Consider the following 24,916-nt stretch of genomic DNA (forward strand, 5'->3'; position numbering starts at 1 on the left):
CCACAAAATGTTTTCCATATGTGTCACTTTGAAATCCGCAATTTGGGGTTGTAATTCAAACAAAAACAACAACAAAAAAACTGGCTGTTTTTCCATTCGCAAACCAAATTTAAGACTAAGTAACCAACTGCTTTGGATCGCAGCCAAGCAGCAATTTTCTAACAGGAGAACTCTGGTTTCCACAGCAACAACGCCTTCATTGATTTCCTCACTAATTATAATGCTTTAAGGACAGCTGGGCCAAGCACCATTGTGTTCAGCGGATACTTAAAGGCACTGTTATTAGCGTAATCCACAACCGCTTATCAGGAAGCTGTTGGTTAGCAACATTTGTTGTCGAGCTGACGGTTTAATGGCGAACTCATGGGATGTGCACAGAGTCTGTTCACGTGTGTAAGAAGGAAAAAAGTCAACGGGTTCATCTCGCTGCCTTTCTGCAAACAGTTTTCTTATCATACTCCCATTTTCTGTTAGCTCCAAAACATCCTGATTAATGCACTGTATAAATACCTCATCTCTTTTTCACAAAGGTCACAGTGTCTGTCTGTCTGTGAGCTTCCTAATCAATAGCTCATCTTCTAATTCGGCATATCAAATTGCTGCCTCGGAGTAGGTAGAACCAGGAAATAAGGAAAGGCTGTCAGCCGGCTGAAATAGGAACAGAGCCTGAAAAACACAGTGCTGCCTTGAGATAAGAGTAACCCGATTTGCTTTTTTGAAGTACGAGCCTCATTCAGGTGTTTGGGTTTTTTTTTCAGGAGGGGGTGGGGGGCTTCCTGGCAGTGAACTTCAAGCTGTTTAATGCCGCTCCCAGTTTACTGTCAAAGTAAACATAAAACAAAGAGAATTACACTTTTGTACATTTGCATAGACTTGTCAAAATCTGAGGAAAACATCATTTGCATAATCATTTGGAACATGGTGTACAATGTGTGATTTCTTTTGAAACTTACGGTCACCTTTTCAGTCCTGTTTTTTGAGTGGCATCAAGTGCCGGTTAAGACTAAAAGTAGCGTTGACCTTGCATGCTTTTTCCACTCTAAAACCAAACCTACGGGGCAAGCTGTTTGTTGTCTTCCACTTTACATTCACATCCAACATTCACGATACTCTCCCACTTTCTAAAAAGTATGACTTTGTTGTTGTGTCAGGAGAGCTTCTGGTTCGACGTGAAGTGATGGAACAAAGAGTACCTTCATGATGTCGGTCAGAAAGATGGGTCGGCAGGTGGTCCTATTAGTTGGCCACATGCCGGGAGAGAGAAATGTAATTGGCTTACGGCTGTAATGAGTCATGATTCGTTTAATCTCAGAGCAAAAAATATTCTAATTGATGCGTTCACCTTAATCTGTTTGTCTGTCTGTCTCTTGGCAGGATTAATATCAAATTTATAGGAACAATTTGAACAATCCTGTAGAAAGAGCAATCCCAGGAATCAAATGTGTACCAAATATGTTAGCATTGACAATATAATTTGGAGAAGCCGCTTTTAGACGGAACACCTAATATGGCATTTTCACAGCTTTTTGCCCAGCACACTGTCCTGGGTGTCAGGTGTCAATGAGCGAGAGGGGATTGGACCACAGATTTTCTGGCATCCCGGGTAGTAAACTTTTAGCTAATGTATTGCATCTTGCAACATTGCAGCCGTACTTATGCTTTGGCATTTTGCAACCATTGTGTTTCTAAAGATGAGGAAAGGTGTGGAAATCGGCAGAGAGATTGGATATTTGGAGAGGCTGTTGGTAATGATTGACCACATTCTAATTTCTGGCCACTAGTACAAATGAAATTTAAGTATAATTCAAATCTAGTTAAGTATAATTGTAAAACATTAATACTGTATAGATGATGTATACAGTGGACCCATACATAATCGCGATTCGGTTTCCACGGGCTCAACTATTTGCAGATTTTTTGCAACTTTTTAAATTTTTTTGGGGGGGTAGAACCAACCAATGTTTTTTTGGTGGAAAATGCTGAGTGGGTGCATAGCCTGATTCATTCAAGAATTTGGGGTGTTTAAAAAGATTATATGCAGATTTCTGCTTTTTTCAGAGGGCCACTGTACACTGCTTTGGTATGAAATGGCGCTCAACACCCTCTAGGTCTCGTGTATGCTTAAAACCTGAAAACATATATTGGGATCATGCGCATTTTTGATTAGCAGTTCATCTGTGACGCCGTTCACCGCATTGCCAAACCACAATTTGACTTAGAATTTTGTCTTTATGTGGACAGTAGCATTGACCAGGCAGTGCTACCGAAGGCTATGCAGTACCAATCCGCCCTGTGAATAATTTGAGCGCAGATGAGTGAGGAGTCCCGGAAGTGATCACCGTTTTAAAAAATCCTGTCCCTATTACGTCTTGACGCGCCAATTTTGCCATGAAAGCAGCTACAGTTATCCATCTCCATCTGTTTTTGGAAAAGGAGTTGTTCCCGAGCTGCGCAAACAATACATTAAAACTCATTTTGCATACTTATTCTTTTACATGTCATTTTCTGAATCAGGTTTTAAACCCGTGGTCACACTCTTATTGGACGCTTTTATCTCTGTGACTTAACAACTGTAAATGAAATGAACCCCAAAAATGCCATGTCTTTGATTTGTTCTTTCTGAGCGTGCTGTACCACTTGTTAAACCACTCCATCCTTACTTTTCAAGCACTGCTTAACTGCCCGTGACACATTGTTGGCAGCTCTACTACTCAATATTTTCTCTGCCAGCTCTTTTCGTTGCTTACAGCCTCCACTGCCTGATTAAGATTAAACTCAATGTCTTATTCTGCTTTCTTAAAATGATACTTGAAGCATTGGGTGAATGTAAAGGTAAACATCGTCTTGTGAATGTTTGCCGTGCCATTTGTGTTAAAATAGGCAACTTATTATGAATAAGTGCAAATGCTATACAGTAAATGATATTCACAAGGGATAGGAATTGAGCTATGGCAAGAATAGCAATAAACTCCAAGTAATTGCAAAAAAAAAAAAAAAAAATGTTGAGGGTCGCCTATATTTAATAATACCCGGCCGATCCACCTCCAATTTTAAACGTCGGCGAGTCCGACTAAACTTTCACACTCCTTTTTCTGTCGTTCGTTGTTGTATACTATTTCCTAACAAAAATACAATATGAAATCAATTGCTGTGAGAGATCAGGATTATTTGTCACACGATTACATTTTTGTGTCAAAGTAATATTGCACTTCCAGTGTGTATCAAACTCTTTGTTGTTGTTGTTTTTTTTTTTGTCCAGGAGACCCAGGAGAGATTCCCAAATCTGGGCCAGATGGAGGCCTGGGAAGAGCTGGGCAGTGGCGAGACGGAGGGCAGCGCCGCAGATTGTGATGACGAAGATGGATGTCAAGCCTCAGGAGACGGTCAAGACACAACCTGTGAGTAACATGCGCACTAAGACCACACGTTGGCATGCATTTGCACCGGCTTCTCACATCTCGTTTAAAACACACCCTGACAAAAAAAAAAAAAAGGCCTCTCGGGAGTGTCTTCAGAACTTGACACAACAAGCCCGTTATGTCTTTTGGATGAACATGCACTGAAGTGCGGTGTTGTTCGAGCTTGTGTTGGCTTTGACGTTGTTTTCTATGACGTATATATTGAAAAGAAGCAAATGCACAACGCATTAGAATTCTTCTGCTATACAACCAATCAAAAGCACACAGCCAAACCTGTCACTCGAAACTTACATCAATAATTAAAAATCTGTCATCGATAACATAAAAAGTTATAATAATTGTATTAATACATATTGAAATTAATAATTATCGTTGATACCCTCACTTATCCACCAAAGGAATCTGAATGCCTATCCTCACTTAACATAGTCGTTTTACCAAGTAGCGCTTTTGAACAATCAATAGCCATTACATTGCCATTTCCACATTGCCCTGGACAAATCCTTTTGGCCCTGCTCCTTGTTGCCATGTGGATAAAGCGTGCTGGCCTTTCTTCGAGCTCTATCGGTCGTAGCACCGCCATCCTCACAGCGGTGAAAAATCAATCCAAGCCACTGTGTGAGATTTACGGAACAAAACCCTTCCGTGTGTGCATTTAGTATCAATCAATAGCTTGGTGAGGCCTGGAGACCGTTCAGCAAACATTTGAGTTTGTTTTACCGACTGCTAATAAAATGCTACTTTTTTGGAAATGTTATTGACATTTTTGTATTCATGACAATCTTCTAAAATGGAGGCTTGTTTATACTCCACCTAAAAATGAAGTCATTTTCAACCCTCTTTGAATTTGTATATCAGTATGATCAGCCTTGTAAGATTTGACAAAGCATTCTGTTCAACACAATGACAGATGTTCCACTATTCGTTTTTTTAAATCTAATACTTGACTTAAATACTTTTGTTCATCTTTTAGATGAGTTTGGGGCCAAAGGTTTGTTTTTTTTTTTTTTTCAGGGATCAGAGAGTCATTTTATTTTCCAACTGTTTGCTGTGACAAACTCCCGCGGTCCCTGTTTAAAAGGGGGCATGGCCGCCCATTGTTCTGGCAAGAGAGACTTCATTAGCAAACTAATGAACAGTACTTATCTACAGAGAGCAGACTCACTGTCTCTTTTATCACTTAGATATGAAAGAAATGCTGAAAGTCTCACTGAGGACATGGGCAGCATTTGTCTCACATTGTTGGACCTCCTGCATACTAAGCATATGGATTTGCCACCGTTTGTAGGCAGTCATTTGCGCCGGTGGTTGCATTGCACTTCACCTGTTGCATTTCATGGGCTAATGCCGGTTGTGTCTATTGGCTCAATGAAGTAATACAATACAAAAGGTCGGCGTGTAAAAATACACTTGTATAGTGTTGTGTTGGTATGAACCGTTTCAGGCAAAAAGAAGCCATCCGAGTTGTTTCTAAAGCAGCCGGACTCCCTGTAGATATTAATTTGACCTCGCGAAGGGGGATTTAGTTCTAAAGATTCTTTAGTTCTAAGACAGAGGATAAGGAAAAACGCTTTGGAGTGTTGTTACATTGTTTTGTTTGTGTTGAAATTTCGTTGCTTATAAAAAAAAATGAGACCGTGATGGTAAACATTTGGACTCAGACACACGCACACAACCTTCCCCCATGCCTTATCCGACCGTTTTTTTTCTTCTTTTTTTCTAACCATTGGGTACTTTAAAAAAGAAAAAAAAAACTCGATCACACCTCTGTTTGAGTGAGGATCAATACTTCTCTCCATGGAGACATTTTATCATTCTTGTCTTGTGGTGCCATATGCATCCAACAAAAATGACTCATCCTGAAAGTTGTTTTCACAAAAATGTGTTGCTATTGTTAAATTTGGAGCACCGTTTTGAGCAGTTACTGACTACGTTTACATGCCGTCAATATTCGGGTCAAGGTCAAAATTCGGGTTTCTGAACTATTCGGGATATCCCGATTTGAACGACGGCGCACGGACAACATCGTGATGAAATAGGTCATTCCTGCTTCTTACTTTCTACCGTCAACAAAACATTATTTCTATGTCACTTGCCACAAAAATAAAGCTCCTCCCCCAAAAATGTGGAACTGTGTTAAGTCTGAATTTCGCCGCGTTTGCGTAATCTCTGTTATCGCCGGTGGTTATCGCGCCAGACGCCACGCATACAAGTACTTGCTGTACGCAAAAGACCAAGATTCCTTGCGGATAGAGCACGTGCAGAACACTGACCAATGTTCCGTTCGAAGGAGATAACCCGATCGCGTTTATACGACCAAATATTCAGGTTAGAAAGGGGAATTATCCTGGTTAAAAACTATATATTTTCATTATATTTGGATTTTTGCGTGTTTACATGGCCTTTCAAAACCGGAATATTGGCAACTTTGGGGTTTTGAAAAGGTTATCGACTGCATGTAAACGTCATACCTGTTTGCTCTCTGCAACTCAGGTTGGGGTTATTCCTGATGGTCATATCTCACAGGGCTCATAATGCGCCAGCAGCTTCAGCCTCCCTCTGCGCCATCTCTTCATCCACGCTTGGCTGTAATAAATGCGGCTGAATCAATATCAATAAAAACACTGTCGTATGTGTTGTCACCCATAACATTGTTCACACTCATATTTCAGCATGCCGTCATGACTACTAAGAATGCGTTTGCTATAAAAGCCAGAAGAAGAATAGAATTTGTTTGAGTAACGGTATAGTATGCACCCTGCATTTTATGTAACGCTTTTATTTGTGCAGTAAACCACTGATACAATGGGACTGGTAGACGTTGGGACTAAATGGCTGACATACTGTAACAATTTACTGCACTTAAAATGTCAACGAAATAAAATAAAGGTCTGCAAACACATTTATAGGTACCGTTCTGGTGGCATAAGAACACCTGAAAAGCGTAAACAACACAGGAGACAACAATAGAACATGTTTTAAATACACTATACAGTATGTTAAAAACGCCACAGCATATCACCGTCACGATATTTTATTCATTCCGTGACCGTGCTGGCGACTCCAAACATTTGTATCTGAAATAGTATTTTCCCTTTGACATGAATGGAAAGGCATTTATTCCAGCCACCAAGGACAAACCAATGATAACTTGTGTAACTTTTTTGGGAGTGATGCTTTCTAAGTTGTTTTTTTAAATGCTTTAGTTAAAAAAAAACAAAATCTCTCTCTCTCTCTATATATATATATATATATATATATATATATATATATATATATATATATATATATATATATATATGTATATATATATATATATGTATATATATATATATATATATTCCATGAAATCATTATTGTATTCTCCATGATCTTGCCTATTGTCTTTTTCTGAAGAAGTCCAATATTTGGTAACTAACGGTGAGCGTAAGGCTGAGATAAATGAATAAAATACAGTAAGACCATGAAAAGCCCTTGCTAAGTACAATAAAAACAAGTGCAAGAATAAAAAGGCGAGCACGTGCATAAATATGAACATTTGCCTCTTATTATAAATAAATCCAGCATATAAAACTTTGAAGGCCAAAATGGGAAAATGCATTATTTTCACTTCCCCAATTTGCATGTACAGTCACATTGCATGATGCCCTGCCTGCTTAATCATGATTCACAACCTACCCTTGCCCGGAGACATGTTAGTGTACTTTATGTGCCAACTAAACAAGGCCTGCACATTAAGAGCTGTCATGGCCACAGCCAGGAGAATAAATCAGTGAATCTGCAGTGAACCATAGCTCTCCTCACCCTTGCAGCCTCTTCTGTGGTTCTTTCTGTGGCTTTTCTACTGTATTAACCAAGAATCTCCAATGACTGAACTATTTATTTGCGCTAGCTCATTAATGTATTCATTGTTAAATGACTCCCAGGGGCAGAGAGTTTAGATGCCAGAAGGTTTGGGATTAAAAGTGAAAAACTTCTACAAATTCCTTCACCGAGAGCCTGCCAACGTTCGGATTGTTCTTCACCACAGATTTACCAAAACGGGGCCTGAAGAAGAAGTGAAATTTGAATAAAGTTGAACTGAAATTATTCTTCGCAGACGGTGCCCAATTAATGCTTGGATAAACACAGCCTGTGAAAGGGGCGAAAAGATGTGAAGCAAAAACAAATATATATAAATAAAGGCACTGTGAAGCATGCAGCCAGGGAAGTACGATTCTCTTTTAGTAGCAAACACCATCTGTCAGTTGGTGAGTTCATCATTACTGTGAAGGCATCGTTGACACATTCTGATCAGTATTAACGCTCGGAGCAACTGGCATTGTTTGGTGTGATTTATAGCAGTTTCGGGAATAGTTATGTAATGACAAGACGGAAATGAAAGTGTATGTTTTCAACCATTTTACTGTGACGTTATCAATCAAGTCACATAGTTTATTGATCGGGAGACTCTGGGTTTTAGTCATCGACTGTTTTAAAGATGAACTAAATCCAAGATGGCAAAAACTTTCTATTGTGTTTTAAATGAGTGTATCTTGGAGCCGACTATGTTGCGTTTGGACCGGCTGGAAGTCGAGCGCGCTGACCACGGAGCTAAAAGCCCGGCACCCTCTTTGGAAGGCTCAGAGGAGTGAGATTTTAGTAAGGCCTGGTACACACACATCTTTGGCAGACCCCACGCATAGAGATAAAAACAAATCTGGCATTTAACAATTTGGTTGTATTGTGTGTGGGTTGCTTCAATAAGCTCAAAACGAAGCACTACTCACATAAAGATTCCACATGTCCTCAGAGGCAGAAATCTCGTGTGATCGCTTAAAAATGAAGAGGAGAAGCTCCCGGATATACGCAGATTTTACCCAAGTTTTTCCAAAAAGGACTGGAGGAGGAGCATTGTCAAATGATGATGTCGCCAAGAAAAGACTTGCTTTGGAAAATACTTCTTGGCGTCTAGGGAACTCGTTTTTCTACAAAGAAACGACGACGAGTAGGACATATTTCGTTTTACTCACCGCTGCTTTCCCATTCGTATGTCAAGTTGCTTCTTTGATTGGCTACATTCTACACATCACAATGCGCGAAGTCAAACAGCCCGACAGTAACGGGTTCACCACACACACACACACACACACACACACACAAAGACTTCAGGTCATTATTATTGAACACGTTCATTATTTAAGATTGTCGGCCAGACTCATTTTGGACGCATTTATCAAGACAAATCCACTATCAACTCACCTCACACAAAAGGATATTCTCATAAGACAACCTTATAAGACATAATATTGTCAGCCATTAGACATCCTTGGTCGGGAAGAGGCAAAATCGAGACAAAAACCGCCCGAATGTCTTTGTGTGTACCCGGACTAGCACAAGGCAAGATGGCATCCTTTCTTTTATTCATCCTTTACACATGGCAGTAAAGATTGAATGGGAAGTGTTAGATGTTGGGATCTCGCAAAGGACATCAAATCACAGGACTGACTGAAGTAACAAAGGGATCCAAATTAAACTGTATGAGTTACACATTAGGAGATGGTTGTGATTATAAGGGCAAATGTGCTGGACAAAACTACATCTGTCGAGCAGGGTTTAGCATGCCTGCCATGGGGATTTGGCTCTCGCATACTTTGCTAGTGGGACGACCCGATCGACTTATTCCAAGTCCGACTGAGCCAAAGCCCTCGGGACTGCCGTGCTTAGGCATCAGCTGGCCAGCAGCTGTATTGGCTGTATCCTGATATGGATATTACCATTATGATTGCCATTTCCTTTAACCTTTCATGTAGAGCTTTAGGCTCTAAGAGTTGATGCGCCAGGGTAGAGCAAGCTTTAAGAAGAAACAACAGGAAGGAAGAGGGTCTGGTCTGCAGGTGGATGTGGAAGGACAAATTCACTTCTTTAATTGCCTCTTACTTGTGTCCAAGTCTCTCTATTCTGCCAGACCTACTAGTCTTATGAATGAGTGTTTGCAGTCCCTGCTATATCTTATCGTAATTACTCTATCCCAGTTTTTGCCCGGCTGGCCACTTCCATTGTTTTTATATCATCTTCCATCTTACCTTGCAGTGCGCTCCCTTTTTGTCATGGCTTGGCACACTCTGCCCTGTGGTTTTATGGCACTAAGAGAGGATTTTAGCTGGAAGGGCTCCCTAGGTGCACAGCCATCAAAGCATAATGGTTCTCATTAGCCAGCATCATCATTTCCTTTCTAAGCAGTGTCAGTGAAGCCTTTATGATTGAGCCCCCGCAGCACTCCTTGGGGACTCTGCTCCGGACACACCAAGAATCTCAGTAGCAACAGGTAATAAACCAGAGGAAGTGTTAAGAGTTACTACCTGATACATTTGTGAAATTGATACTAAGGGGTCGGGATTTTGATTGGTTGCTTGGAACTTTATGGCGTAGTAACAAGAGGTGCTCAGAAGGTAGTGCTCTGAAAATGTGCGGCAATCAATGTGCTCATTTAGCAAGAATATTGCATTACAAGAGGAGCTTTCCGAGGAGTCTATTACATTTTGAAGATGTTTAGGTTGCTTTTTAGACTCATAAACAGAGTGTGACTTTAGTGGATTGAACTTGAATTTTATTGTCCGCATAACTCTCCGATGTTACACCGCAAATACACTTTGCCACTTGTCAGGCACAGACTAAACTCTTCAACACTGAAATATTTTCTCCTCATAGAGTTGACCAGCTGCGGCTACTCACTGATGGTCCTAGTTTCTTTTGCGCTCTGTTATTAATGCCCATACTCCGAATTGGCTGCAGGGCTTTTGGATTGGGGAGGCTGAAGCACGAGTGACCCCATTGAGTCTGTTGAGCACAGCCCAAGCTCCATACAAGCTTTTGTTACTGGCGTAACATAATACTGAACAAATAAAAGCAGACATTCCATTCATATTGAAAAACACAGTAGATGGATAATCAGGGATGAATCTGAACCTTGTCTCAGCCTGTTAGACTCAAATACAGACGAGATGAGTGAGAAAGAAAGACGGTAGGACTCTTGAATTTCCCCTTAAGGTCGGATTGTCTTCCTCAAAGTTCATGAGGGAACTTGTTTCTTTGAAACTCTGAATCTGCCTAAATGAATGCTTGAGCTAGTTCTACATTAGCACTGCATGGGTGGTCGAATAATGCAATCTGGCAGCAATGAGCCAAGTTTAATATTGACTTGCTGCATTGACTTGACTAGCAAGAGAGAAAAAAAATGCTCTAAAAGCAGCCGCAATGATGGAGACACCATCTATACCAGAAATTTGTCACGATTTTGAGGGGAAAAAAGGCCGCAGTTCAGTTCTATGTTCCACTGCTGATTACGAAAGAACCCGTCCATTTCAGGATGTTGCAATTTCAATGTCAGCACCCTTGATCTTTCACCTGCTTCTGCACTGTGCCAATTAAGATCAGCCATTGCTTTCATTGCTTTATTGATTTGTAGGCGGTTCCAATGCCACCAATCCGAAAATACTCGCTCATCAGAGAACTTCTGCAGGTGGCTGGTGTTTATATTGTGTGAGTTTGCAATTCCAAAGGTGAAGAAGGAGAAGGTGAACTAGCACAGTTCCCAGTGGAGCCCCTTGTCCCGCAGACGTCTCTGAGAGAATCACCATCCAAAGTATCTCATATGGACGGTTGGTTTGAGATTTGATTTGATTTGAAAACTCTGTCAGTTATGCAAGAGATTACATCAAAGTATCCAACTCACCCCCTCAAAATCAAACATTTATAACATCACAGCGCAACTTTTTCCCCCTCCCTCCAACCCACGTGATTTATGAACACTTTGAAGATGAAAAGGGAAATAACTTAAATCAGCTGAATCCATTGGAGGCTTGTCACACAGGGACTTCACACCATTTGCACCTTCTCACCTCAGCGCAGGCTCTTCTGCTGTGTTACAGAACAGGCAGCACCCGAATGACCATCGGGATCCGCTAAAATTGAGCGAGTTTATGACTGTATCCTTCACGCATGTCCGCCTGAAAGGACAAAGTAGCATCTGCCAAAGCACTTGGGCATTTGGCACTTCAATGGGCTAAGGTGTTTTGTGAGGTGTGTATGCTTGTCATATCATTGAAATTGGTGTTGTGGAGGGGAATGCAATGTGTTTTCCTCTAAAGTGTTTGAAGGACGCAATCTTAAGTGAGTTGTTCCAAGCCATTTTTGCTGCTTAAGAACATTTGACTGATTTCCTCCATTTTAAGATTCCGTCGAATTGACCGGTGGAGGTCACAGTCCCCGTCCGCCGCCCCCCCCCCCCCCCCCCCCCCCCAGGGCCTCTTTTGCTATTTGTTTCTGTATGTGTTACTGTGTTTGCATAAGGGAGTAAATCTTAATCCTGCCAAAGAGTCCAATGGTGTAGTACGGCATTGAGCAGATTCCGTCGCAGTGACCCCTGCTCCGGAGTTGCTGTGCAGCAATGCCCGTTGCTAGGTTAGCTGCCGGCTTGGATGTGTGCCTCATCGGGCGCCCCTCTCTGCCCCTTTTCCTCTTCGGGTGGCCCATCCAGTGCCCACAGGCCGACCAGTCCTACGTCACCTGAGAACCAGATGGAACATTCCAAGAGACACACATTTTGTTTTTAAGTGCGTGAATGTAGTTTGTTGTTTTGCGTACAAAATCGAATGATTATTAGATGGGATAAGGCAGCCTCTTGCTGGCGTGGCACCTCAGAGAAAGTGAGCACAGGGATGGATGGCTCCTAATGAAAAGTGTGAAAGCATCCTTTCCTCGCCTGTCCTTTAACTTTAGTTGCTTTGTGTAGTGTTTGTGAGTAAGGGGATAAAAAAATGAACGTTTGGAAAGTTAAACCTTTACATTGCGAGCCAGAACATTTTGGAGGAATGTTTGTTTCTTTCAGAACTACAGTCGGGAGGCACTGATCTGCTCCACCCAAGAGCACTTTCATTTCTTTGTTCCCAAACAGCTTGGAGTTAGGTAATAGTTCTATGTCTGTGCATGCACGGTTGGCCATCGGTGTGCTTTAAAAAAATAATAATAATGTTGACGTCAAACTGAAATGTCGGAAAGTTTTCTTTACCTTTCACTTATTTTTTTTCTTTTTGATGAAAACCAAGACCCTTCTGAGTAAAAGTACAGACATTACTCATGCAATTACAAAGTAGGCACCTCAGGTGGTCCATGCTCATTATTTAGGTCCCAGCGTGGCTGGTTTTATATATTTTGGTGAAAATTGTTATTGGCACGAATGCATAGTAGCTAGTCTGCCTAGATCAAAAATAGAAAAAAAAAATAGTACTAAAAACATGCTCTCTTTGTCTTTATCGGTCTAGTTCATAACAGACTAATAACTGTGATCGGCAAATTAGTTTACGGTTACGTCCTGCTGCTTTCATAACAATGAGAAAATGAACAGATGGAAAAAATCAAGCACATAAACTGCTTAAAAAATGAATAAAAAAATTGTGATACTTTAAAGTTTCATAAAACGGTGGGTGAAATAAATGAGGATTGTTGTGTGCCACTTTGCACCGGATTGAATTGAGATAATAGCGAAATTAGCTATTAAATTAAATTAGCTAACCATACCGTGCAAGAACAAAGACCCTCCTTCTAATTGAGTTTTTACTGCACGACTGGCCGAATCTGATTTTGGTATCATAGCAATATGATTCAGTACGGTGAAAAATGGCACACAGCAATGCGCGTTTCCACCCACCGTTTTCTGGCACGTCAAAGTATCCCTCACATTATATTTATTCATCTTTCTGTCAGATATACTCAAGTTTTTCTGTCTGTTCAATTTGAGGTAGGACGTTAACTGGAAACTAATTTGGAAAGTACGTTCCGGACTTGGTGCTCAGAGTCCATTATTAACACTTTCTCGGAATGAAAGCGATTATCGTAGATTTCCCCAATGTGAGTTAATCTTAATCTCCTTCAAAAAAAAAACAAATGGTCACCTCTTGTTGCGTAAGCGGCTTCCAACATTGACATCGATGGTCTTCCTCGTGTCCTGTGAGTGCAAACTGCTTCAGTCAAAATAGCCTCCCTTCACATTCAGTTATAGATTGCCGAGTTGCAGCCAGATGCTAAAACTTTAAGACCTGCATACACTTAAAAGGAAGAGAAACCTTACACCACTCTGCCTCTTTTTCCTCAGCTGTGAAACACAGAGGCTGTTGGTCTCGCGAGCAAACATTTCCGAAAGGTCACACATTGCAACGGTTGAGCAGACGAGAGCGTCGGACATGGACAAAAGCAAATAAATTTACAGTCCCAGCGATGCTCTTGCATGGATTTAGTTCCACGCCAAATAAGGATTCGCTGCACAAAGAGACAGTCAGACACAGTTGGTGAAATTTTCAGGTAATCGCACAACTGAGGTCGTCATGTTGAGAGGCCACATCCAGTGCCGGGCTTCTCTTCCTGCTCCCTTTCCTGAATCCGCCTCTTCAAATGGCACACCATGTCAAAGGTCTTTCACCTTCCTAAAACATCGCCGTGAGGTCGATGCTGTGACCTTGTTGAAGACCAAGAGGCGCAAACTCCTTTTGCTTCCCCCACTTGCATCCGTTTCCCATCAAACCCATCGGAGGGAGAAGACCTTCAAGGTCAGTCAGGGGGAGTGATCCGAGAGAGCAGAATATGTGGAGTATGAGGGAGGTGGAGCAAAGTTATTGTCATCCACCACGTTCCCACAATGTGCTATCAATCAAACCGCCAGCCAGCCTTATTTCTGTCTTGATGAGAGTATGCAGCAGACACAGGGATGAATCCAATCACACATGCAATAAAATCCACTGATGGGTGTGTTGCCATGTCACCTTGTAAAACTGTATGTTCTAATAAATTACCCCTCTCAAATAGGTTAGGTTTCCTCCGAGTTGGATTGTTGGTAACTACATATGGGTGCAAGTCTCAAAGCTTTCTGCAAAAAAATATGCGGGCTCAAATTTCAAGAAATGAAATATGCCGCTTAACGTTGGAGGGAAAACAATAACAAACAAATGTCGGTCTGTAAAACAAATGCTTCGCGTTGGCCTCTTAAGAATTCACTTGGAGTTGGAACCGGAAAACGACAGCACAAACACGTTTGAAGTACACGTTAAATCGGCGACGCGTACAAAAGAAATACCTTCGCCGATGCCGCTATTTGTGTTTTTATGGCAGCAAGTGTTCAGTTTACAGCAGCTGCACTTGCTAAGCTGCGGAGTAGTAGCACCATTCCTCAGCTATTGTTCGACCAAGATCCCCGTAAGGCTTGCGCAACGCACATAAATGGAATTCATTGCAACATTAGCCTGAGTTTCTTGAAGCATTTGATTGGTTCTTTAATACCGTTATAATACAATGAGATAAAACCTCAACATCAGATGGAGGATTCAAAAAAAAGAAAAAAGTGAAAAAGTAGAGGACAGTAGAAAAATGTTGGGAGTCTCTCTGGGTTATCACGCTATTATTTTACCCCCCAGAATTTCTTGGGAGACAACTTTGTGTTGTCTATCCCACTCACCTTTCAACCCCCTTCCTCGCCCTCCTTTTTCTCCCCCACCCATCCTTCCTCTCTTGGCTCAAGCCCGAGGTACAACTCGTCCTCGGTGCTGTGACCGGGCCTGTTGCGAGCAGCTGCTGTTGCTCTTTGGCAAATGGGAAATAAAGTCTCCAAAAAATCCCAAAACAATTATTTTCAGTGGTAAAATGTCCGCTCCCTGAGATGGACAAAAATGTGTAAATTTTACTACTTAACTCATATTTGACAAACACAATATCAATCAGAATGCTGTGTTTAGACTAGTGGGGCTGCATAGAACATATTACTTTCAAGACTTTTGAGGGGGAGGTTGACTTCCGTTTAAGTTACCAAGAAGAGTTGGTCTCCGAACAGTTTGTTCTGCGCCGATCCGACGAGTGGTGAATTAAACCAGAAAAGTGTGCCAGGTCAAAATCACACCGAAAATCTCTCAAGAAACTTGGCAATGCTACATCTTTCACACTGTATATTGTACTTTCATACTGTTGTCATAGCAACTCCTCGATCACCTTGTCGCCCCTCCATCCGTGGGGTACTTCATTCATAGTTCAGTAACCCATGGAACCCACCCCTCATTCATTCAAACAAGTCTGTGAATTATACAAAATTCAAAACGTTTGTATGTGTGCCACCGCATAGCCTTGAATTGATTGATTCCATCTGCCTTGATGATGGAAATCCAATCTGGTGCTAAGAAGCCAAACATACTGTTTTCCCTCTTCTAACCATCGACATCATCTGCTGCTGCTGCCTGCCTTCTGCTTTTTCATCCTTCCCCTCCCCATATTTTCATCATTTTCGTATGCGCCAGCTCTATGAAGCGTGCATCGATCTGCTAACGTCGTGTCATTACGCCAACATCACATTCCATTCTCCACCTGGCCTGCCGATGTTTTTCTTTGCACCTTTGCATGTTTTTAGAGACTTAATTGTCCAGATGCACCACTTCATTTTACATTTATGCAGGTGTCAACTCCCTCGCTCGTCCATCTAAGTTTAATGACTAATGACGTAACAGTAATAAAAGCGGTATAATTAGGTTCGAAGCAGAATCGCCGCCGTTGAAATCGGGCTAACGTGTTGTCGCGCGCGTTTGTCGTTAGCGTAAATATTGCTTCAACACAACAGGCAGGAGTCCAGACATTCACTTTCGCAGCCGTGACGTCTTAACTGGCCGCGAACATTAATAGAGCACGCTGGATGGATGCGGCATAATCGCTCACTGGTGTAAATGCTATCAAGTACTTATTGCACATCGCGCAGTTTTAACAGCTGTTAACAGGAGTTGCTCTTGGGCAGTTTAGCTAGCATTGGCTCGACTCCTCGTAACAAAATTTTATTGCTTCCAATTTAGGTTTAGCTTTGCTGCAGCATGTATTCGCTACTAGGAAATGAGCACTTCAACTAGCTGGCAGGATTATTGTCTGTAAGGGTAATTGCTTGTTCTGGCAGAAATTGTCTCCATAATTAGCCAGCTGGTTAACATGCTCCGATTTAGCATTTATGTTTGCATATTTCAACTTCTCTATTCTTCTCCCTCCTGACGAGATGCAGCCCAGTTTCAGCGAAAACAATGCGCGCAATCAGATTTGGGATGAACGGTGTCTTTGTCTATTGTCAACCGGGAGAATAAAAACAACGTATGCTGGAAACAATTCACTCTCTTTTGAGACTGCCTAGCCCTTATCACACATGCACAACAGAGGTGTGGAGATGATATGAAAAAAACCCCAAAAAAAAACATCTACATTTGGTGTGATATCCGAATAACGTTTGGCGCTTCTGCCTCTTCGTGGTCAGACCATCCAGAGTCATAGCAACTTGAAACTTGGCGAGAAGGGATTTCAAGATGTCACAGCTGTATTCTTGTAACTTCCACCTGCAAGGCCTTGTAAGGTCACGGTCGATTTACTCCACAATTGCATCCATCTTGAGAGATTTGTCTCATTCGCATTGAGTGGGATCAGATGAAAACTTGACCTCATTTTCCAACAGTGGCAGATTACACTCTTTTACCAGTTGGCCCTTGACACGGTGCATTGTGATCTTTTCTCCAGTCATCGGCTTGTTTTTCCCCACTCATCCTTTGCGTTCGGCACTCCTCCATATATTTGCCTCCCTATTCATAGGCTTATGTAATGTTTGCTCAGGTAGATGTTAGTGATAAAGCAGTATTTTTCTGTTGACTGAAACCTGATGAGACACCCTGTAAGTCAAACAAATCATCAGTCAGGAGTTGTGGCTTTATTTTCATTGTTCATCTTGCCGCAACTCTACGCTGCCAACTTTGGGAGAACAGTTCGGGGAAGGCGCTTTCTGTTCCCGGCGCACAAAAGTAACGTCTGTTAAGGTACGATTGGTTGGTTTCGGTGGAGAAGAACTTACCGGCACTGACCTCGATGCCATTGGCCAACTTTGACATCACAAACTGTTCGTAGTGATTTTTAAGTCTGCTAGCATAACGCTAACATATGGTGAAGCAATGCGTAGCATCATCTCAACAAACAAGCATTCCCACTAATTTTCGGAGCTTTGGCAAATTTTGAGTCAACCTAAACCTAACGTGCATGTTTACGGAATGTGGAGAACATGCAAAGGAAGAGAGTTTCGAAACCAGAACCTCAGAACTGGAAGCCAAAACATGCTGATTACCAGAGGTGGGCATTTTTTACTAAATTTTGCTGGGCCGTCATCCATCAGCGACCAGGGTTACCCGTCCGTCATTTTTCAGTCCGTTATTTTTCAGTCCGTCATTTTTCAGTCCGTCATTCTTCAGTCCGTCATTTTTCATGACGAAATGAATTGTAATCATCAGTCCGTCAGTTCAATTTGTCAGTTAGTCCGTCACTCCGTCGGTCCCCCCCCAAAAAAAACGTCAGTAAAACGGGCATGATTAGTGACAATTACACTGACGGATGAAAACCCACTTCCATCATTCGTCAATCCGTCATTTTTAAAAGGTGTGCCGCCATTCGCCAATCGTCAGCAAAACAGGCGTCCGTAAGTGACGGATTGACGAACCGGTCCGCCGTTCCGACGGAATGCCCACCTCTGCTAATCACTATCTGACCTTGACCACTCTGGTCCCACTTAGGGATGTTCCATACCACTTTTTTTCAGACCAATACCAGTAATCCGTATACACTCTGATCCCTCACCGATACCGAACACCGATACCCCTAGTACTTTTCATTCCTAAAATTTTATTTAACACAATGACAAAACATTGTGAGCAAAACCTTTCTTTCTAAAGCAGATGATGATTCGCCGATGTCTCAAACGCTGCAGTATAGCGCCAACTACTGCTGAGGTAGACTTACTCCATGTCAGATTTTCTTTGCCATAAGCGTCAGTGGCTGGAATTGGCAGCCCCCGCGACCTAAAATAAGTCCGGTTTCGGCCCCATAACAATATTTGGTATTGGTACTCGCCCATTCCTTGTTCTAATATCAAACTCTTTCCATATGAATAATCATATCTCTCTTTTTCCAGCATCTTTTGATCCTACGGTACACACAAAAGGCTCCAGTGAAGTTGGATCCATCGGGCCCGGATTGGATGTTCCAAAGCAGAATCCAGCCAAGCCCCCCTCAGTGCGAGTGATTGGAGGCTCCCCATCGAGCAGCCGGCCAGGACCCTGCAGCCTCGCATTGCTCCTCGCTGCACTTTTCTCACGGTGGACCCTCTTCTGATGTCCACGGGACTCGTCCACAAAAACACCGCAGACCGACTTTGACATCCGACACACACATCACTTTTCGACTCCTCCACCTTGTTGGATGACGGGGGGGGGGGGAGAGGACAACTGTAGGACGGCGAGGCCGTCTTTGCGGTGGAGCCCGCCACGTGTGTTTGCTAAAAACCGATCCCGTGAACACACGCATCCCCCGAACAAAATCCCCATTGCTTCCTCTGGGCTTTGCCGTCTCACACAGCCCTACGCCGTTCACTCTTAAAGACACACCCTTGGCCTTTTTGTGAGGACTGTAAACAAAGGCTTCCACTTTTGCCAATTTGCAGACACTTTTTATTTTTTTAATTTTTATTTCTACCTTTCATTTTGCCATAGCAAACCGCTGCATCATCTTCTGCCCCCGCGGAAGAATCCATTTGAAAACATATTTCCTGTGTGAGGATTATGGAATGCATGCTAGATTGATAAATCGGTTCCAGGCGCCTGACCCAGAACAGCAGATTTGATATCGTCTAACGACTGCGTATCTTGGCTCGGATTAGAATGTAACGCGTGCGCAGGTGAGCGCCCTCGCACACATGCAACTAGGTGTTTATAGTAAGTAACTGTATATAGGCGGAATGATCTGACAGAGTGTTTGAGGTTCAGAGTCAGCGTAAAGCTCTTAGTGCCTGATGGAGCTTTATGAGCTGTTTAAATGGATTGTGCTCATCTGCTCTGAATATACACGGATGTGATTTCTATGCAAAACAGAAAGCGGCGACTTCAAGAGGGGTAGAAAGAAAGCCAGTATGTCATTTGATTTTTTTTTTTATGAATGTTTAGCGTGCATCTTCTTTTGTGTGTTTGGCTTGTGGAAATGCATGTCGTCCAAATTGTTAATGAGCGGGATCAGTGGCAGACATTTTTTTTTTTTAACGATTTGCCCTAAATTTCTGACTGTAGTGGAATCACTTAAAAACCCTGTAAAGTGAATCCAGGAACGTGTTTTAAATACAGTATAGGTTGTGTTTGAAGGTAATTACTAAAAAAAAAAAAAAAAAAAAAAACATGTACAAAGACTTGGAACTTTGAAGTACTCAACTGGGGGGAAACAGCGATAAACTGTTTTTCACCATTTCAGTTTTCACAATTTCCAGTAAGCCGGACATTCAAGGGAAGAAAAAAAAAAATCGAACCTGACAGCCAGAGTGTGGACTACTGGTGTAGTGGCTTTAGAGCGCGTCGTTGTTGTCCTTGAGTGTGCGTACATTACGTTGAGAATTGTCAAAGGAGCGAGGAGGAGGAGGAGGAAAAAAGTATGAGCGACAGTAAACTGGAGATTCGGGCTGGCATAGTTGCTTTAGAGCGCCTCGTTGTCAAGGCGTGGGAAAAACCCTCGACGACCTGACACAGCTCAAACATGTCGTTATGTGTAGATGACGGATGAAGTAGCATCCAATTTTCCAGGTCATAGTAGCAATATTTGACAGTTGAATGAGGCATGTTTTTCACATTTGAGAGGGGAGAGAAAGTCTTACTTTTTCGCTATTTTGAAGCCTCTTTTTATATAATCACTCAAATTTGGCAGGGCTGTTCACAACACTCTGTGTCAAACTTACAAAACATTCATTTTCACTTTACAGGGACTTTAATCCTCCATAAATGGTGTTCTCAAAGATACATTTAAGACAACGGCTGGTTTACACTGCAATTCCAAATGCCCATTCATGATTTATTTCCTCCATCCGATTTCGTTTGAACTTTCTGTCTGCACGTATATGTAACGTAGCAGCACAAGGTAAGCTACGACAGGCAAGTAAACTGAAAAAGAACACAAAACTATGAAATGGTGCATACTGTTTAGTGAGCTGTTTAGTGTTATATGCAATTATGTTGCTTATTTAATGATCAACACATTTCCAATAAAACACATTCAGGCAAATTTTGATGACGCCCGGCTCACACTGACTGGGTGTTGCCGATCTCTCCACTTACGCTGCAGTCGGGTATCGGCTATATCAGATTTTTAAATTTTATTTTCATAGATTCTGGATCCCATGCATTTTTCTTCTTTATGCTGCCATGACACAACTCTGAATTGTGCCACTTTGCATGAAGAAAAAAAAAAAAATCGGATCGGATCGTCACGAACACCAGCCGAATAGTGTTCCAATACATTTTTTTTTTAAAGTTTGGTGCTTCTATTGCCAGATTCAGCACAGTGGTAGCCATTGTACTCGCCAATGTTAATGACTTCATTGTGTGTCCCGTTCTAATGCTAGAAATGTTTTTCTTTCAACCGGCCACGATAACAGTGTCGGCCCCCCAACCCCACCCCCGCCCACCCTAATGCCGAACGTTCCTCGCAAATCCAATAGATTATAAGTCAATCCGTATTTGTCTCCGTGCAGAAGAAGCTGAACAAGCAAGCTGCTCTCCTTATACAATGACTCCCATCCTGCTTGCCGTCTTGTGTAAACGTTGCCGCTGTCGTTGGAAGGTGAAGCACGTGTGATGCAAATGAACGTATGGTCAGCGCGACTACGCCGATGCGGTATTCAAGCTGGCCCTGCCTAAAAGACGCACATGTACATTTAAGCTCCGTTAGGTATATGCTGCTCTGTGATTCAACTCTCCATGATAGCAGGGAAATTGTCTTTTGTTTTATGTCTATGCAAATAAGAGCATAAGAGCGATATGGTCATTGGGAAGTCAAAAATGTCCAATTCTGTTGTGTTCATCAGTGCTTAATTCTTTCCCCATCTCCCACAGATCACTCACCGTATTGTCGCATGTGTATAAATGTACATATTTAAGTAACTTATCTTGCTTTGTGTCTTCTTATTATATATATATATATATTTTTTGCTATGCTCTTTTGGCTGCCCTCCGCCTCAAAGAATACTCTAGTTTCTACACCGAAAAACAAAACAAAAAAATAAGCAGACAAAATCTGGATCCCTTGAGGACCGAGCAAGTGAATATGCTAACTTTGTCAAATCTGCTGCGAGAAAGAGCAAACGGCAAAACATAATCAAATAGACCGGAGCAAAATACTTGTATGTCACAGCTCAAAGGATAAGATACAGAGGAGCAAATTCAACAAAATCCAGTTTAGCAGCAAGGAATGCGCCGAGCTATGCTAGTGCCTGACACCACTTTGAATGAAAGCGCAGTGGTTAATTTGCATGTCAAGGAGAAAGGACATTCTTTTGGGGATAATGATGTCAGGGCTGTAGAGTGAGCGAGGAATAATGGATTGAGAGAGGAAGCCATTTTAAAACTGAACTCGTCACTTTTAACATGTCAACTGTCATACGTTTACAACTCTTAGAACCTTCCCGTGTGGTTGATACATTTTCACTGTCCAAAGCAAGTATTATTTATAGCGCGGGACTTCGATCCTATTCCTCAAGGGCCGGTTTCCTGGATGGTTTCCATTAGCTGAGCATTTGAATCAGGTGTGTTGCAGCAGGGAGAGATGGAAACCATCCAGGAAACCGGCCGGTCTTCGAGGAACAGGATTGAACAGGATGGTCGCAAGCATGCCAAAGCAGATACCGTAAAAACACTGCGGGTCGCTCAGTGGTTCCAGACGGGTCAACACACCATCAATCGCCCGTTCTGCTGACGAATGACAACAAATGGCAGACTAAGCAATGGCGGAGATGGGTTTTTATCCTTCACTAACCGTGTCACTGACGGACGACCGTTTTGCTGACGAATGCGGAAACGCTTTGCGCTTCCTGTACAGTAGGTGGCGGTATGCAGCAAAGAGACAATAGAGTATGTATTAGAATCATGTGTAAGTATACTCAGGCAAGACAACTAATTAATGAGCTAAGAGGTCAGAAAGTAGCTTTGAATGCCAGAATTTTGTTTGACAGAGAAGTTCTTGTGAGTTAAATTTTAAATTTTAGTAGGGTGAAAGAGGAAGTAAACAAATGCTTTTTTTTCCCCAAGAATATATTCTATGCAGGCCCACTAGTTGAAACAAGGCATTCTGAGTTAAGCAGTCAAATCCACCCATCCCAAATGACACCACAGTCGCTCTGGGCTCAAGTAACGACCAATCATGGCTTAGCTTCAGACAACAGGTGAGCTGTGATTGGTTATTACCTGAGCCCCGAGCAACTTTGATGTCATTTTCAGTTGACAGAAGTGACAAAATGGCTGCCCCCCGAGATGGATGTATTTTGCTGCTTAACTCATATTCCACAAACACAATTTTAATCAGAATGCTTTGTTTCAACGTGAAAGAGTATTATGCAGATCCACACTCCATTTTAGAAGGCGGCAGTCATGCACCAAAAGTTGTTTACCGACCGCCCTCAGGAGGAAGAAGAGGGAAGGAAGAAGTAAAGGAAAAGAAGAAAGAAGAATTTATTTATTTTTATTTCAACGTGGTTTCGCTTTCCACAAGGATTTACGCAGCACATTAACCCACCGGGATTCTACTTTTAGCTACAACGCGACACAGAATTCTGGTTAAGGTAAGCAAAACTTTAAAGTAAAACTTTTTGGCATTTTAGGAGTTAAAACAGTGGCTGTCAGCCACCAGTGTGCTCCCGCTGTACTCAACAGTTGAAGAGATTGGCAAATAGTTTGTTGGCTGTGATTGACTGGCAACCAGTCCAGCCTTTAAGCCAAAGTCAGTGGGATAGGCTCTAGCTCAACCGCAAACCTGAACAGGATTCGTGACAATGGACGGATTAACAAACACTTCAAAAAGCTGAGCTGAAGGTTTTCTTGATAAAAGGTGCAATGTATCCAAAAGTCAAAACAAAGCTCGATTCAATATTTGTGGAGTTTCAGAACATTAAGCCAAACACCAAGTTTTTTTTTTTCTCCCCAGTTTCAATAACTCTTCTCCAAATGGCCAAATGGATCCATGGAATAACACATCTGGAAGGTTACAATTGAAACGACGTGTTCCAAGAAGTGTCCCTTGGCAGAAACTTTTGATGAAATACTTGGTCAAAGTGGTTCCATAAAATAATAAGAACCTCCCTTGAAAAAGGTCAGCTTTTGGTTGAAACCAGTAGGTAGTCACATCACTGGGTTTGTGTCCGGTTTAGGACACCTCATATGAAAGTTGCCCGGTTTCCGAAGTTGTCGTCCGTAGCGTGTCCACGTCTCACCATTGCAGAACCGAACAGCCAGCGTGATAAAACTTTCAACATCCCATCATCCATCATCCTCATTTAACTGTCGGAGAGAGGAAAACGGCGTTTCCCAAAAAAATGTCAACATTGGCTTTCACACCAGTCTGTTCTTACACGTCGTTACTTTCCACTGAAAAGCATGTGTCTCCAATAGTGTAATACACAATGAATTTGGAGATGTTCATTAGACAGTGTTGATGTGCTGTTGAGGAGCAGTTTAAGTAAAAAAAAAAAAAAAAAAAAAAAAAAAAACCATCTAAAAGTAAACAGGATGTTTTACTGTCACTCACAAAAATTTTAACAAATTGGCAAAGCAGGAAAACAAATCTTGGCAGCACACAAGTTTCCACATAAGTTTGCTATAAATGTCTCATGATGAAGTTTAAGTACTTTTACGCTATCAAAACATGTTGTCATAGCTTTGTTAACATTAACTGAGTCAGCAAAAATGCAAAATTTGTTGATGAAAAGCCTATTTTGACAAAGAAAGTACGAGCAAGTACAGACAACTGCTTTCCAATATAGGTCGTAAAAGTAAAAAGCCGTCAGAAAGTACAGTTACCTGAAAAATCGACTTACTGATAGTATTGAAGTAGGCTACTACTACTGTTACAGGAGTCACGATTGCATTTGCAGGGCAGGCTGCACTGTCTGACCTTCTCTATTTGCATCCTAGAGGCTTCTGTGCTAAACTTATCGGTCTGTGTTTGCAGCAGAAATAGAATGTGCAGGAGTAGGTTTGTGCACTGACAGAGGCATCGCGAGTAGCCCTCTACTCGCTCAGACGATATGGAGCTGACCTGTTGGTTTGTGGGAAACGTTGCCGAGCTGGCTATGCATCCATGAAACAGTAACACAAAATATTAGCATGTGGAAAAACAACTATATTGGCATATAGCAACGCTGCCTTGCTATAATATTTGAAATATTAGTTTTTAAGGTAGTAGTGATTTCAGAGCCTAAAACATTTTTTACCGAATTGTGTTTCATTTTTACGATGTAGCCAAATATAGTCTTAACATGTAAATGCTAATCTGATCAAATGAGCTGCTAGCTTGATGCCTAGCTGCTAGCTAGATGCCTAGCAGCTAGCGCGATAGGTTAGCTGCTAAACGCGGCCTCACATTTTTACATTTGTGTTTCACTTCTTTTT

The 24,916-nt window shown here is 41.9% G+C and overlaps 1 protein-coding gene and 1 long non-coding RNA gene across 5 annotated transcripts in view; one reads left to right on the forward strand and one right to left on the reverse strand.

Moving 5' to 3' along the window:
* Positions 1-21,418, forward strand: part of gpc5c (glypican 5c) — a 99,621-nt gene extending 78,203 nt beyond the window's left edge. For all 4 annotated transcript variants that reach the window (XM_086043823.1, XM_086043822.1, XM_086043824.1 and 1 more), the window contains 2 exons: positions 3,260-3,398; positions 18,415-21,418. In XM_086043823.1, coding sequence (XP_085899949.1) covers positions 3,260-3,398; positions 18,415-18,614 — 339 coding nt within the window. In that variant the 3' untranslated portion in view covers positions 18,615-21,418. The remainder of the gene's footprint in view (positions 1-3,259; positions 3,399-18,414) is intronic.
* Positions 3,099-9,588, reverse strand: LOC147141255 (uncharacterized). Its single transcript, XR_015088468.1, has 3 exons — positions 9,485-9,588; positions 5,891-6,005; positions 3,099-3,396 (listed from the first exon to the last, which is right to left on the reverse strand). It is a non-coding gene; the product is annotated as an uncharacterized LOC147141255 (long non-coding RNA).
* Positions 21,419-24,916: the final 3,498 nt, after the last annotated feature.

This window comes from Filicampus tigris, chromosome 10, assembly GCF_054856515.1.
Source record: "Filicampus tigris isolate MCC_2025a chromosome 10, RoL_Ftig_1.0, whole genome shotgun sequence".
In the NCBI taxonomy this organism is placed as follows: Eukaryota; Metazoa; Chordata; class Actinopteri; order Syngnathiformes; family Syngnathidae; genus Filicampus; species Filicampus tigris.